Genomic DNA, 14,458 nt, shown 5'->3' on the forward strand with positions numbered 1-14,458 from the left:
TATGAAAGCTGTTTACTTTCCCGCCATCCTCAGAACAGCAGAAAAGATACACACATATCTGCAGCGAGACAGAAAAACAGCCACAAATGATCAGCACAAACAGAGGCAGTTTTCCTGCCTCTCCAAACAAGCCCCCACTGCTAAGGGGAGACAGCTGGCCCACAGGCCACTCTAAGTCTGCAATTAATCTGCAAAATGGGTAACAAGGAAGTAAAAGTTGATTATATTACATGGCCGAAACATAATCATTGGGCAGAGATGAGCGCTGGGATGGGGATGACGGGCTAGGAAGGAAAACCTTATGATGGATCTTAAAAAGCAATTATGCCGTCATATTCTCACACTTAACACCTGTTTTCATACAAGTTAAAGAGAAAATACACTTATTCTATATCTCGAGATTAAATAATATGCAGGTAGAGCAGACAATTGATAACAACCAGTTACGGTTTTAATCAAGAGGAGGATTTTTTTAAATAGAGAAGTTATCGTGTTTATTTCTTTGCATAAAGGATTAACCCTCCGGTTGCTTTAAGCTACATATTTTAATTTATCCCATATGTGAGATGAATGTTTATGCATGATATTTGTGTTGATATTTTAATTATTCTTATTAGCAAAGTTAAAATGTCACATCTGGCTTTATTGTGCTCTTTTCTGATTTAAACAGTAGATGTAAAATAAATAACATTTAAAGAATTTTAAAATGTTTTGCTTGATGCTACAAATTCTGAGGAAAAAAACAGGTTTTGTACAGTTGTTAATCTGTAATGTGAAGCCAGAAAAATCCTTACTCAATCAAAGAAATGTCACACAAACCCAAATTGAGGGACATTCTCAAAGTAATTTGCTCTTCAAAAATGAAAAGAAGGGCTTCCCTGGTGGCGCAGTGGTTGGGAGTCCGCCTGCCGATGCAGGGGACACGGGTTCGTGCCCTGGGAAGATCCCACATGCCGCGGAGCAGGTGGGCCCGTGAGCCATGGCCACTGAGCCTGCGCGTCCGGAGCCTGTGCTCCGCAACGGGAGAGGCTACAACAGTGAGGGGCCCGCCTACCGCAAAAAAAAAAAAAAAAAAAAGAAAGAAAGAAAGAAAAGAGAAACAAAGGTAAACTGAAGAAATGTTCCAGATTAAAAACGACTAAAGAGGCATGACAACTAGACGCCAGGTGTGATCCAAAGGATTTGTTTCTTATGTATTCGTTCATTCATTCACATCTGCACACCATGAAGGACACTAACTGAGACAACGGGTAATACAACACTGTTAAGTCAATGTTAATTTCATGGCTTTGGTAACTAAACATGATTACGTAAGAAAATGTCTGTTCTTATTAAAGATAAAACTACCATATGATCTAGTACACACACTAAAGATTTACAGCTAAAGGGGAGCTACGTCTACAATTTATCTCAATTCTGGAAAAACATATAGTAGGAAGGAAAGGAGGAAAAATTACAGGGAGGGGAAAGGGGAATGAGGAAGAAAACTACATAACAAATGTGGCAAAATATTAACAATTGGGGAATGTGGGAGAAGGGTATACTGGAGTTCCTTAGGCTATTCTCAAAACTTTTCTGACAGCATGATGTTTTAGAATAAAAACTGCACGTAGTAATTAATCCAGAATAGTTTTGCTATATCTAATAAAACAGTTCTTATTTTAAAAACAGACATTACTACCAATATAATCTTTAAAATAACTTGAGTTCAATAACAAAAAAGATCATAGAATAAATTTTAAAGATATTAATTTTTACCACTATACAACAACAATAAAAAATAACTAAGATATGTTCCCCAAAGGAAAATACACCAAACATTAGGAAATCCTTAACTTATTATAGTAGAAGTAGGGAATTCCAAATGAATCCCCTAAAAACTGGTAAGAGATTCACTATACAAAAGCATTACTATTCTTGTAAGATCATGAAAATATTATTCTATCCCAATCTTGGAATAAGATTGTTTTAAACTAAGTTTGAGTCATTTGGATTGAAAAGTATTTCATTGAATCATGACTTTAAAATAGGTTTGAATATTTAAAGCACTAGAAACAGAACACATTTTATAAAATTCTTTGTGATAACAGCAACATTAGATGCTCAAAACCAAACTATTAAGGTCAGCATATGATTAGTGTGTGACTATAAATCTTCAACAAAAACTCCAATTAGAGAATTTTGTACTCTTTCATCTGTGTTACCTAGGATATTGAAATTAATTTACATTATAGGCCTAAAGAAATGTCTGATGATCAGTTTATCCCAAATAACTTATACAAAGTTTTGGATGAAGGTGTAACAACCCGTAATTCAGTCCCCCGCTTGGGGCTCCCTATTTGCTTTGTCTGATTTGACTATTTTTCCCAGCTTTGTTGAGGTATATTTGACATATAACACTGTAAATTTAGGGAGCACAGAGTGTTGATTTGGTACATTTATATATTGCAAAATGATTACCATCACAGCTTAGCTAATACACCTCCATCACACCACAAAAGTACCATTTCTTTCCTGTGGCAAGAACATTTAAGATCTACTCTCCTAACAACTTTTGAGTATATGACACAGTATTATTAACTATAATCACCATGCTCTACATTAGATCCCCAGAACTTACTCATCTTATAAGTGGAAGTTTATACTCTTTGACCAACATCTAATACATTTATTTATTTTATTTTTGGCTGCGTTGGGTCTTCATTGCTGCGCGCAGGCTTTCTCTAGTTGTGGTGAGCAGTGGCTACCCTTCGTTGTGGTGCACAGGCTTCTCACTGCAGTGGCTTCTCTTGTTGCGGAGCACAGGCTCTAGGCGCGTGGGCTCAATAGTTGCGGCTCGTGGGCTCCAGAGCACAGGCTCAGTAGTTGTGGCGCACAGGCTTAGTTGCTCCGTGGCATGTGGGATCTTCCCGGACCAGGGCTCGAACCCATGTCCCCTGCATTGGCAGGCGGATTCTTAACCACTGTGCCACCAGGGAAATCTCAACATCTCCTTTTTTCCCTCACTCTCCTGGTCCTCACTACCACCATTCTTGTCTCTGTTTCTATGAGTTTGGCTTTTTTAGATTCCACGTATAAGTGATATACAATATATATATGTATATGTATATAACACGTATGTGCGTGTATACATACACACACACACACACACACACACACACACACACACATACATCGTTATCCATTCATCCACTGGTGGACATTTAGGTTGTTTCCACATCTTGGCTATTGTATGTATGTGCGTGTATACATATACATATGTATATATATACATATACACACACACACACACACACACACATACATCGTTATCCATTCATCCACTGGTGGACATTTAGGTTGTTTCCACATCTTGGCTATTGTAAAAAGTGCTGCTGCAATGAACACAGGAGTGCAGATATCTTTTCAAGATCCAGATTTCTTTTCCTCTGAATAAATACCCAGAAGTGGCATTGCTAGATCATATGGTAGTTTTATCTTTAATTTTTTGAGATAACTCCACACTGTTTTCCACAGTGGCTGCACCAACTTACATTCCCACGAATAGCACACAAGGGTTCCCTTTTCTCCACATCCTCACAACTTGTTATCTCCTGTCCTTCTGATGACCATTCTAATAGATGTGAGGTGATATCTCATTGTGGTTTTGATTTACATTTCTCTGCGGATTAGTGATGTTGAGCACCTTTTAATGTACCTGTTGTCCATCAGTATGTCCTCTTTGGAAAAATGTCTATTCAGTTCTTCTGCCCATTTTCTAATCAGATTGTTTATCTTTTTGCTATTGAGTTGTGAGTTCTTTATATGTTTTGGATATTAATCCATTATCAGATGTATGATTTGTAAATATGTTCTACTATTCCAGAGGTTGTCTTTTAATTTCATTGGTTTCCTTTGCTGTGCAGAAGTCTTTATATTTGATGTAGTCTAATTTGTTTATTTTTACTTTTGGTGTCAAGTCCAAAAATTCATCACCAAGACCAATGTCAATGTGCTTACCCCATATGTTTTCTTCCAGGAGTTTTATGGTTTGTGGTCTTACATTCAAATCTTTAATCCATTTTGAGTTGGTTTTTGTACACGGTGTACAATAGAAGACCAGCTTCATTCTTTTTCATGTGACAGTCCAGTGTTCCCATCACCATTTATTGAAGAGACTACCCTTTCCCTATTGCATATTCTTGGCTTCTCTGTCATAAATCAATTAACCATATATGTGTGGGTTTATTTCTGGGCTGGCTCTCTATTCTGCTCTATATGTCTGTTTTTATGCCAGTATCAAACTCTTTTGATTACTATAGCTTTGTAATATAGACAAATCAGGAATTGTGACGCCTCCAAGTTTTCTTCTTTCTTAAGATTGTTTTGGCTATTAGAGATCCAATAGATTCAATATGGTTTCAGTGAATTTTAGGGATTTTTTTTTCCTATTTCTGTGAAAAATGCCATCAGCATTTTGACAGGGATTGCACTGAATCTGTAGATGGCTTTGGGTAATATGGACATTTTAACAATATTAAGTCTTCCAATCTGTGAGTATGGAATATATTTCCATTTATTTTTGTCTTTTTCAATTTCTTTCATCAGTGTCTTACAGCATTCAGTGTGCAAGTCTTTTATCTCCCTGGTTAAATTTATTCCTAAGTATTTTATTCTTCTTGGTCCTACCGTAAATGGGACTGTTTTCTTAATTCCTTCAACTGTTTTCTTAATTTACAGTGGGGCCAACATGGTAGGCTTTACTTGATATACCACAACCATTAGTTTATTAAGTCTATGACCATGCTTATTGACTAGCTCATTAAATTTCCAAATCAAGATTATAACCTGTCTGAAGTTAGCTTATCAAGATGCTTCCTGATCTTCAGGGAGGGTCCCCAAATCTCCTCAATGTATCCTTGCAGTTTCTACAGGGAGATCTCACTAACTCTTAGAATGAATGCTGAATTCTTGACATTTAAGCATGTTTTATGTCTTATCCGTATGGTCTAGTATCATCTCTGAACACTATTATTTTCTAAAGCCCTACTTCTATCCAGTAGCTCTGAATATGTTTTATGTACAATTATATTCTTATATGGATCTTACCAAAGAGTTCTTGGGGGCCTTCCTAAGCAGGTCTGCATAGTTCTTTGAAGCCCAAAGAAGAAACTGGCACTTTGGTGAGTCAAGGCCTGATAGCCTGTAGGTAAATTCACTACTTCATTGTGATGGTTACTTTTGTGTCCACTTGGAAAGTGTTTTTGGATGAGATTACCATTTACATTTGTGAACTCTGAATAAAACAGACTGCCCTCCACAATGTGACTGGGCCTCATCCCATCAGAAAACAGAACAGAAAGACAGGTCTTCCTGAGCAAGGGGGAATCCTCCGGCAGACTGCGTTTGGACTTCATCGGCACCATGGACTCTGCTAGGTCTTTGCCTGCTGGCCCACACTGCAGATTTGGACTTTCCAGCCTTTATAATCACACAAACCAATTCCTTAAAATAAATCTCTGTCTATATATCTACACATCCCATTGGTCCTGTTTCTCTGGAGAACCCTAATACACCCATGTATTGTCTTGTCCAACCTGGACATCCACAGGACTAAACTATCAAGTGAATGAACTTTTCAAAGGCAAAGGAGTTTGTTCAGGACATGGAATAAGTGAGCTTGAGCCTCTGCTAAATAATTCAGCTTTTTGTCCAATTTTGAATGGACAGATAACCTAAAACTCAGTAGGGTTTCTAGTTGCCCACTCTCACTAATTAATATTTAGAAGATGTACAAGAAACCTGCATCTCAGATATTTAAAAGGTCTACCAACTATCGGTACAGCTCTACTCATCTACCTAAATGACCTTTTTAAAAATTTCTCGGACTTAATCAGTTCTGGGAGTCATTGTGATAATCAACTAACAAACAAATTGAGCTTGAGGACATTCCATTCTCAAAGTGCTTACAATCACAGAAAGTTTAAGTAGTATCAGAGAATTTTGCGACTTGAATAAATTTAATGATTTGCCATCAAAAGACAGAGCAGAGATCCTGGAATTCAAGTTTTTAATTATAAGTTAACATGAAGCCTTTAACAGCCCAAAATGGTATCACCTAGCAGGAGCAGAGAGGCCCAGATGTGAGAGAGAAAAGAAAGAACAAGAAACCCAAAAGAAAACATTTAGACAAAAACAAAAACAAACAAACAAAAAAACTGTACTTTCTTTAACTTAGCTTGGAAAACTCTTACCAGAAAAAAATTCCCGTTTGTAATTGAAAGTCAGACACACATACACATGTATCATCTCTTTTGTTAAGGTGACTGAATTGTCATTTGCTCTGGTATGCTATCAAGAACACAGAAAGCTTGTGGGTGAGGAGTGAAGTAGAACAAACCTAGACATTCTCAACGGAATACCACATTTAAAGTCAAAGCTGCTTCTTCCCGTTAGCGACTGCAAACTTCAGAGCTAATCCTCAATCTCCTCACAAGGACTGACTAAATGTTTTGAAAGAACACACCTATCTTTACTGCTTATATCATCATTTTCCATCTCAGATCATCTTAGGCATAAACAGATATAGTTTATGTGTGAAGTCATTCGCTTTTCCAAAAAAGTTCTATGATATTAAGATTCCAAACACCGAAGAGTGGTTCTTCACCCAAGGATCACGTTGCAAAATGCCTTTAGCATTTATCTTGCAACTCTTTCACGGTGTGGTTATCGCTCTGAAAGGTTTTTGATATATATAAGCAAATCTATCAATCTACTCTCTTAGGACATTTGGCTTTGTCATGCTGGGACGAGCATTTACTTTCCAAAGTTAACAGAGAAACTTTTCACATATTTTCTCAATACTTTTTGGTATGTTTTTAGGTTTAATTTCATAATTAACTGGGATTTATTTTGGTGTATATTGAGAAAAAGGAATCTAACTTTTTAAAGTGAATGGCCAATTGTTCTAAACACTAAACAAACCACTCTTTACCACTATTTTGAAATGTCTCCTTTAACAAACATGCACACACACGTAAACACTGGGACTGCTTACATCATCAGTGTGTTTCAATGATCTACTTGTCTGTTCCTATAACAATATCATGCTATTTAAGTATTCTAGCTTTAAAGTACATTTTGCTATCATTATTGTCTTTTAAAATAAATCATTCTTGTGCCCCACTTGCTTCTTCAGAATCAACTTGTCCAATTTCCCCTCACCTCTCAACATACCTATCGCCATCACACCACACACACACACACACACACACACACACACACACACATAAATACTATTGTGATTCTGATTAACTATCACAGACCTACTGATTTAATGGGTAAAAAATGAAGGCTGTGAATTTCCTACAACCTGTACTTATGAATGTGTAATGTTCTCAAGGTTGTTTACTGATTTTCCTCTGAGGTCTGATTATTCATCCATTTTTGTAATGATGGAATATTTGAAAATAACATTTTGTTTGTTTATTAGGTTCAAAGTTGTCTGGTTATGAATGTGTCAAGAAAAATTAAATTATGTAATGCTATTATTAGTGTTAATTATTTTATTCAATTTCTTCATATTCTTACTTTATCTGTCTATCTAACATGCCAAATTTTGGAAAAATATGTATTAGCATCACCCACCATGGGTATGGTTTTGCTAAATTTTCATTTTACTCACAAAGGTTTGGGAATGACATGTGTTTGTGCTGTGCTGTTTAATATATAAAAGATCCAGACTGTTGGAATTTCTACTGGATGATATCATGTGTCAATATAAAACACCCTCTCTTTTTTCCCCATGCAAGGCACCCACACAAAAAAGAAGATAAGTTCAGAGACTGATATGGCAATCCTTACTTTCATTATGTTAGTACCACCTGTTAGTACTCAACTTGTTCCTTTATTTTCAGCCTGTATTAGGATTTGTCTTTTAAACATCTATTTTTTGCTTTTTAATCTGAGCTGTGAAAACTTACTTTGGTTGGGAGAATTAGCCCCTTAAAATACACTATAATAACTGATAATAAATAACTCATTAAATATAAGTTATTATGACAATATGTTTAGTCTAATTGCTGATACTTTATTTTTCATGTTTATGATACATTTTTATTGTACTTTTAGCCCTCCCTATTTTTTCTATGCCTGAATTGTTTTCTTTTTTCATTTTTGTAGCCACTTATAGCACTTCACAACTCATGAAGTCTATATATAGATAGACAGATAGATAGAAGTTAAACTACTAAGCTCAACCATATGACTCCCTCTTAATATGCAGGTCTTTAATGTCTCCTTTTTATCCCTGCCTGATTAAAAATAATCACAAAATATTCTTCATTTGGGGTAGTAGCAATAAGTCACTTAAGGTAAGACCACTTTGGGATTTATTAAATCTTTGTATATTAGGATCTATTATGAGCCAAGAAAAGAGAGGACACATAACTTCATAATTAATTAGTAAGAAGTTAGTTCAATTTATGTTTCCGACATCTCTGCATCCTGCAAAAGACAAAGCTCTTACCGTTTCTTTTGGAATCTGCATCTGGCTTGGCTCTGCATTCTAGAAGAATTGAAGAAAAACATAAATACAGACTGACCAAAGCCATCTTCAACACACAGGGACACAAAGCTTTACTCTCAAGGAAAAATTGTTTGTTCTTAAAATCTACAAAATATATAGAGGGTGATTATAGTAATGGCTGATATATTACTCTGTCTTGCGAACTTTCACTGATGTGGTTATATTATCTTATGTGTGTGTGTGTGTGTGTGTGTGGGCGGGGTTGTTTAAAATTAAAAATTGTTCTAGATGTAAATTTTTACTTGCTTATTCACAGTGTATCATGAATTTATTATTTGGAGGCAAACAAATCTCACGAAACTGCTTTTCTATTCCTGGCACTGTTTCTAATTTTGTTTTCTAATTTTCCCAACTAAGTCTAAATTATAAGGTATATTGTAATTTGATAGCTAGACCAGATATTAACAGTCTGAACCACGAGCATTATACTTTACAATATTACACAGGTTATAAATGTGATTTTTTTTTCATGTATTATAGAGTTGTTTTAATTAATAGATAATTACAAGGTTGACTTATAAAAAAAAAAAGGGTACCTATTGATAAAAGTATTTTGTTTTAGACACAGAATTTAAACACAGACACCCCAAACAGAGGAAAAGAGCTCTGTTAATTGGATTGAAAGATCATTTTCAATGCACTCCTTTAAGTTTTCAGAATTTTCTTTCTTTTAAACCTTGAATAGCAGCTGCAACGTGAATAAACTGACGGCCTACTGGCTCACTCCTTAATGAAAAGCTCACAAGCAATAAATTAAATAACCAAGAAAAAAAAAAAAAAAAAAAAGGAGGCAGCAGAAGGGGAAAACAGAAGCCTGGAAGATCAAAATTGGACCAGAAGAACTTGAATAACCTTAAGCTGGTCTGTGCTGGCACTAACTCGGGAACGGCTGTAAGAGCAGTGTTTAAGCTTTGGCAACCTAATAATGCCAACTATCACCCAGGCTCAGATACACTGAGGAAGGACTAAAGCTTTATCGCATCTAAAGCTTCGTGTTTTTTTTAAAATTTTTTTTTAACTGCTCATTTACAATTTAATAGAGACAACTCCAGATTTAGGATCAGGTGGCATTTAAAGCACAGAATTGGATAACAGTGGGGGGAAAATGGAAAACCAAATTTAAATTGAGAAATAATGCATTAAACATTTCTAAATAGAAATAAAGACGTTTTCATCATTTCTCAAAATCTACTTAAAACACAAGTGTTCAGTTTTCAGCCCTATCACAATCTGAAATTTCCATGAAATCATAGTAAATTGTCAGTGTGTGTGTAACCAAGAGATGGGATATTCCCAAGACTAAAATCTGTTTTATAATAAAAGGAAATTTTTATTAACCATGACACATCCATACTTGAAGGATTAGCCTAAGAGAATTGGAGCAATCAGACAAATTTGGGAACTGCGTCCCTAAAACCTACTGCGTCCCTAAAGCCACTCTAGTATATACGGATTCATTATTGTTTAGATAAAGCTAAAAGCTATCTGAAAGACAGGTCAAATGTCCTAAAATGACCCAACTAGAATCTGTTTTGAAATATTTAAAATACCACTTGTACTTGAAGTAAAACAAGTTTCCTACCACATCAAAACAAAAGATAAAGGTGATTCCTCCAATTATATTATTTCTACACATAAATGAAACCTACCACTTTTTGCAGAAAAACATTAAGAACTGTGTCAATTTAATATACAGATTTCATTCACACAAATACTATGTAAATACCCCTATCTAATATTTAGATGCACTGACATATGTATAAAAAGTGAAATAAATAGTTTGCAAACAAATGCCTTTTCATTTCATTTACGTCATTCTAAATAATGTCTATGTTAGGAATTAATGGCCCTGGGGCTTATTGCAACTCAGGTCTTTTTACTTTCAATAAGAGTTAATTAAGGTCCTCTTTTTCATACAACAGTAAGCAAGCATCTTTATTTGGCTTAGCTACACGTACCATGAAAACTTGAAATATGAAAATTTGTCATATGTAGTGGAGAAGATGGCAAGCTTTCAACAACAGCCTCTGAAGTGACAGTTATGGAATAATCGACATCTCTGTATTCAATCAGTCCATCTAAAAGCGTTCAGTAATAAACATTTGCTGTCCTAGAAAATATCCCTGCAATCTGATTTTCAAATACTCTTGCACTCAACATTGTGGATATCTGTTTCCAAAACAGAAGAAATATGAGGAAAGAATGCTTGTATTATGCTAAGGCTGAAAGATATATAAAATATAGAACTGCTTGGAAAATCTCTTAATAAACACTGGCCAGCAGGTCGCTAGCCCAGACCCCTGCCTCATGTGCATCAGAAACCTTTCATCTGCTCTGAATTTACACACCAGTTCCCTTGGGTGGAAGGCATCTTCTTGGCGAAAGACCAGAAGGCTCACGGTCCCTTCCATCTTGGTGCTTCTCAACAGCGAAACAACTTCCTCCTGGGATTTGCCTGCTAGATCAACTCCATTTACCTAAAACAGACAAAAAGTTTTCAGCTGCGATACTGGGCAAACAGATAACAAGAGACGAGACACACATTCTAGAACTGATCGTGTCTGCCGTGGAACATGGTTCACTGCGTGGTACATTCTGCCCTGATCTGATAAGCAGCACCAGGCTGCTGGGGCTAGTAAAGAAATGCAGACCAGTTACCTAGAGGTGAGGCAGGAAGCAGTCAACCCTTCAGGTCTTATCCATAAACCAAAAGCACAGCCACTAGTGCATTAACAAGTAACCAGAGATACAAATGTATCTACAACGCCAAGTTAACACAAAACTTCCTGGCTTTGAACTGGGATATCTTGATGCCCTTGTGCATCACAGATTTCCTTACACCCAAATAAAAAGATGCCACCCTTGCAGAAGACAGTAAAAACACACCACAAATATTTTGGTAAAAACATTTTGGCTTTCACTGAAATTTTACAGAAAATTAGGATGATAACTTTTTAATCCCTAAAAAGCAAACACTGAAGAAGAATCTCTACTAAATAATATTTTTGGAGGGCTTGCAGTATTTCACTTCAAGATTTTTCAATGTTTTAAGAAAAAAGAATTTACCGGGGGGGAAAAAAAAAAAAGAGAGAGATTTGAAAATACCACTTCCTGGGGAATCTCATCATTTTTTGTAGAAAGTAGGATATGATCAGCAAGCACTACATATTTAACAGGAACGAGAGTGGAAATTTCTTTTTCAAAGTATTCTATATTACTCTCTTTAGAGAGAAACAGCATTTGTCTAAGGCAATTAAATATATCATTTAAATTGTAATATCAAAATTCCTGGAGTTTTAATGTTCTGGAACCTTTCCCCCACTGAAAACCTTCTTATATAGCTCAATGCATTACTATCAAGGGATTGTAGGAAATAGGTCAGTAATAATAGGTTCAAAGAAAGCAGAACTTTTCCAGATAATTTTTAAAAATTAGTCACTTGATACTTGATTTAAATATAGGCTTGCAAATATCCAGATACTCAGAAAACCTTTTTGCCCACAGAACTGCTGATATTGTAGAAATACAACCAAGGATACTAGAGAGGTAGGTTTAAAATACGCCTGAGAGCTACAGAAGATAAAGCCTAATCCTGAAGAGATACAGATCGCAGACCCTTCCATTCCTCAAAAAGAAAAGCAAAAGCCTCTGTGATGTGTCACAAGTAAAGTAATTACATGATGAAAGGGAGACACAAAAATAAAGCGATCACCTTTAGCAAGGAAGAAGGGCGGGGGCCCTGCAGGGAGAGAGGGGGAGGGAGGGGACAGGCTTTTTTATGATTTAGAGGCAAAAATAAGCTGATACACTTCCTAAATGAAACAAGCTACCATTACAAATGGGGACTAACAGTACCCCACTTACAGCCTGAGGACAAGAGGCCCTTTCTGGAAACAATACCCTAAACACAATTTGTACTTAAACCTTCCCTTTTACTGGGCCTCTATCACTCTCCCTTTAAAACATGGTGTCATGCAAACAAGACAAAGAGGAAAGAGGAAGATTGAAGGAATCTAGGCCCAAAATGTAGACACAGGAAAAAATCTGGAAGCTATTCCTTTGCTCCGTTACTTTTCAAGAAATCTTTAGAATAAGAGCTGGAGTTGCAGAGCTCAAAACTACATATGAAACTACAAGTTAAGAAAAAAGGATAATGTCATAAAAATTTACTTTAACATTAGTGCTTGTTTTTTTTCTTAATTTAAGTATAGTTGATTTACAATGTTGTGTAAATTTCTGCTGTACAGCCAAATGATTCAGTCATACATACACATACATTCTCTGTTTAAATATTCTTTTCCATTATGGTTTACCATGGGATACTGAATATAGTTCTCCGTGCTGTACAGGAGGACCTTGTTGTTTATCCATTCAATATATTTAACACTAGTACTTATATGCTAGTTAATAATTATGAAACACAGTGCCTGCCGCTAAAAATACAGACTATGTTTTCTAAAGAAAACACTAGAAAAACCACTAACAAAGCATCCTCTTTCTCCATCTTTCCCCCCTTTATTTCTACATGCACAACATTCACACAAACTTCATACATAAGAAATTATGTATCTTTATGTATGTCAAAGATAGCTTCAAAGACCAATGAACCAAATGAAACCCATGAGGTACAGAAAGGAAATTTTGAAAGACTATTTCTTTTTTTTTCCTGACATTTGATTTTTATGTCTCAATTCATTCTCCACGCTGACATTTCCAAACTTCCTTGTTCTTCTCATCAAGACACACTGTTTTCATTTACTTCATTTGTCTCTGCTCTGATTCCAGAGGAGATAACATTTCTATGCTGCCAGACATAAATTTAAAGTCATCCAGAAATATAACCTAACAGACACTGTACTTACATAATGACAAATGTTATGTTATCTCATAAACCAAATGTCCAAGTAACTAAAAATTTATGAGTAAACTAAATGAAAAGACATTTCGCATCAAATAACACGGAGAAATGTAAAAGTGAAGCGGAAATACAATGTTTTAGGATGCATACTTCTGCTAAATTATATAATTTAATTTCATATTTTGTGAAAATGTTCAAACGACTCTGACCCTTCAAAATGGAACTTTTCAAGAATCATGGAACATCCGAAGCCACTCACCTCTATGAGTCTATCTCCCGCCTTCAGTCGGCCATCTTGGATGGCAGCCCCTCGTGGGAGGATGTTTTTCACATAAATTGGAGCTGAGCCACCTATTGTCACATCCCGGGAAGTGATGCTGAATCCCAAACCTTCTGTACCTGAATATATAACAGAAAAAAAAAAGAGGTAAACAAAATGAGATATCTTGAATTTCACAAGTATATCATACATGAAGGATCTGTTATTATTCTCTACCTCAACTTGACATTTTGTAACTTTCACACTGACCTACCCATTTAATACTTTAAAAGTTGTAAGATTTTTCAACATAGACTAAATTATGGAAGGTTTAAATGGTATATATATCAAAATTCATTAATCTAAGAAAAAACAGGAACCTAGTCAGACAGATGAAAATAATATACAAATATGCCTGCTGAATGTTTTTAAATTTGTCTAAATATTTGATTATGAAAATAAATAATTTCTCTATGCAAAAAACCCCCCAAAAAACCTGTTAAAACCCATAGTATCTCAAGTATCAAGTATGACTGTGCAATAATGGTATCCAGATTTGAAGGGTAAGCAGTGAAGACAAGGAAGAGAACAAGTCCAGGGAGATGGAAAAGAAACAATGAAATGAGAAATGTTTCTAGACACAGATAAAGGAACCTCCCCAAACTGACAGGATGAACCATATTTTCTTCGCCTAGTTCTCTTCTAGTTCACCTAAATCCTACCGTTTATATTTCTCAAAAAAAAAAAAAAAAAAAAAAAAAAAAAAGAAAAAAAA

The 14,458-nt window shown here is 35.5% G+C and overlaps 1 protein-coding gene across 1 annotated transcript in view; it reads right to left on the reverse strand.

Annotated features, from left to right (window-relative positions):
* The window catches only part of PARD3 (par-3 family cell polarity regulator), a 377,491-nt gene that overhangs the window by 249,169 nt on the left and 113,864 nt on the right, over positions 1-14,458 (reverse strand). The window contains 3 exon segments of the mRNA XM_024766062.1: positions 8,507-8,545; positions 10,915-11,043; positions 13,684-13,823. Of these exon segments, the coding sequence (XP_024621830.1) occupies positions 8,507-8,545; positions 10,915-11,043; positions 13,684-13,823 (308 nt within the window).

Source organism: Neophocaena asiaeorientalis, unplaced genomic scaffold (genome assembly GCF_003031525.2).
Source record: "Neophocaena asiaeorientalis asiaeorientalis breed wild unplaced genomic scaffold, Neophocaena_asiaeorientalis_V1.1 scaffold217, whole genome shotgun sequence".
NCBI lineage: Eukaryota > Metazoa > Chordata > Mammalia > Artiodactyla > Phocoenidae > Neophocaena > Neophocaena asiaeorientalis.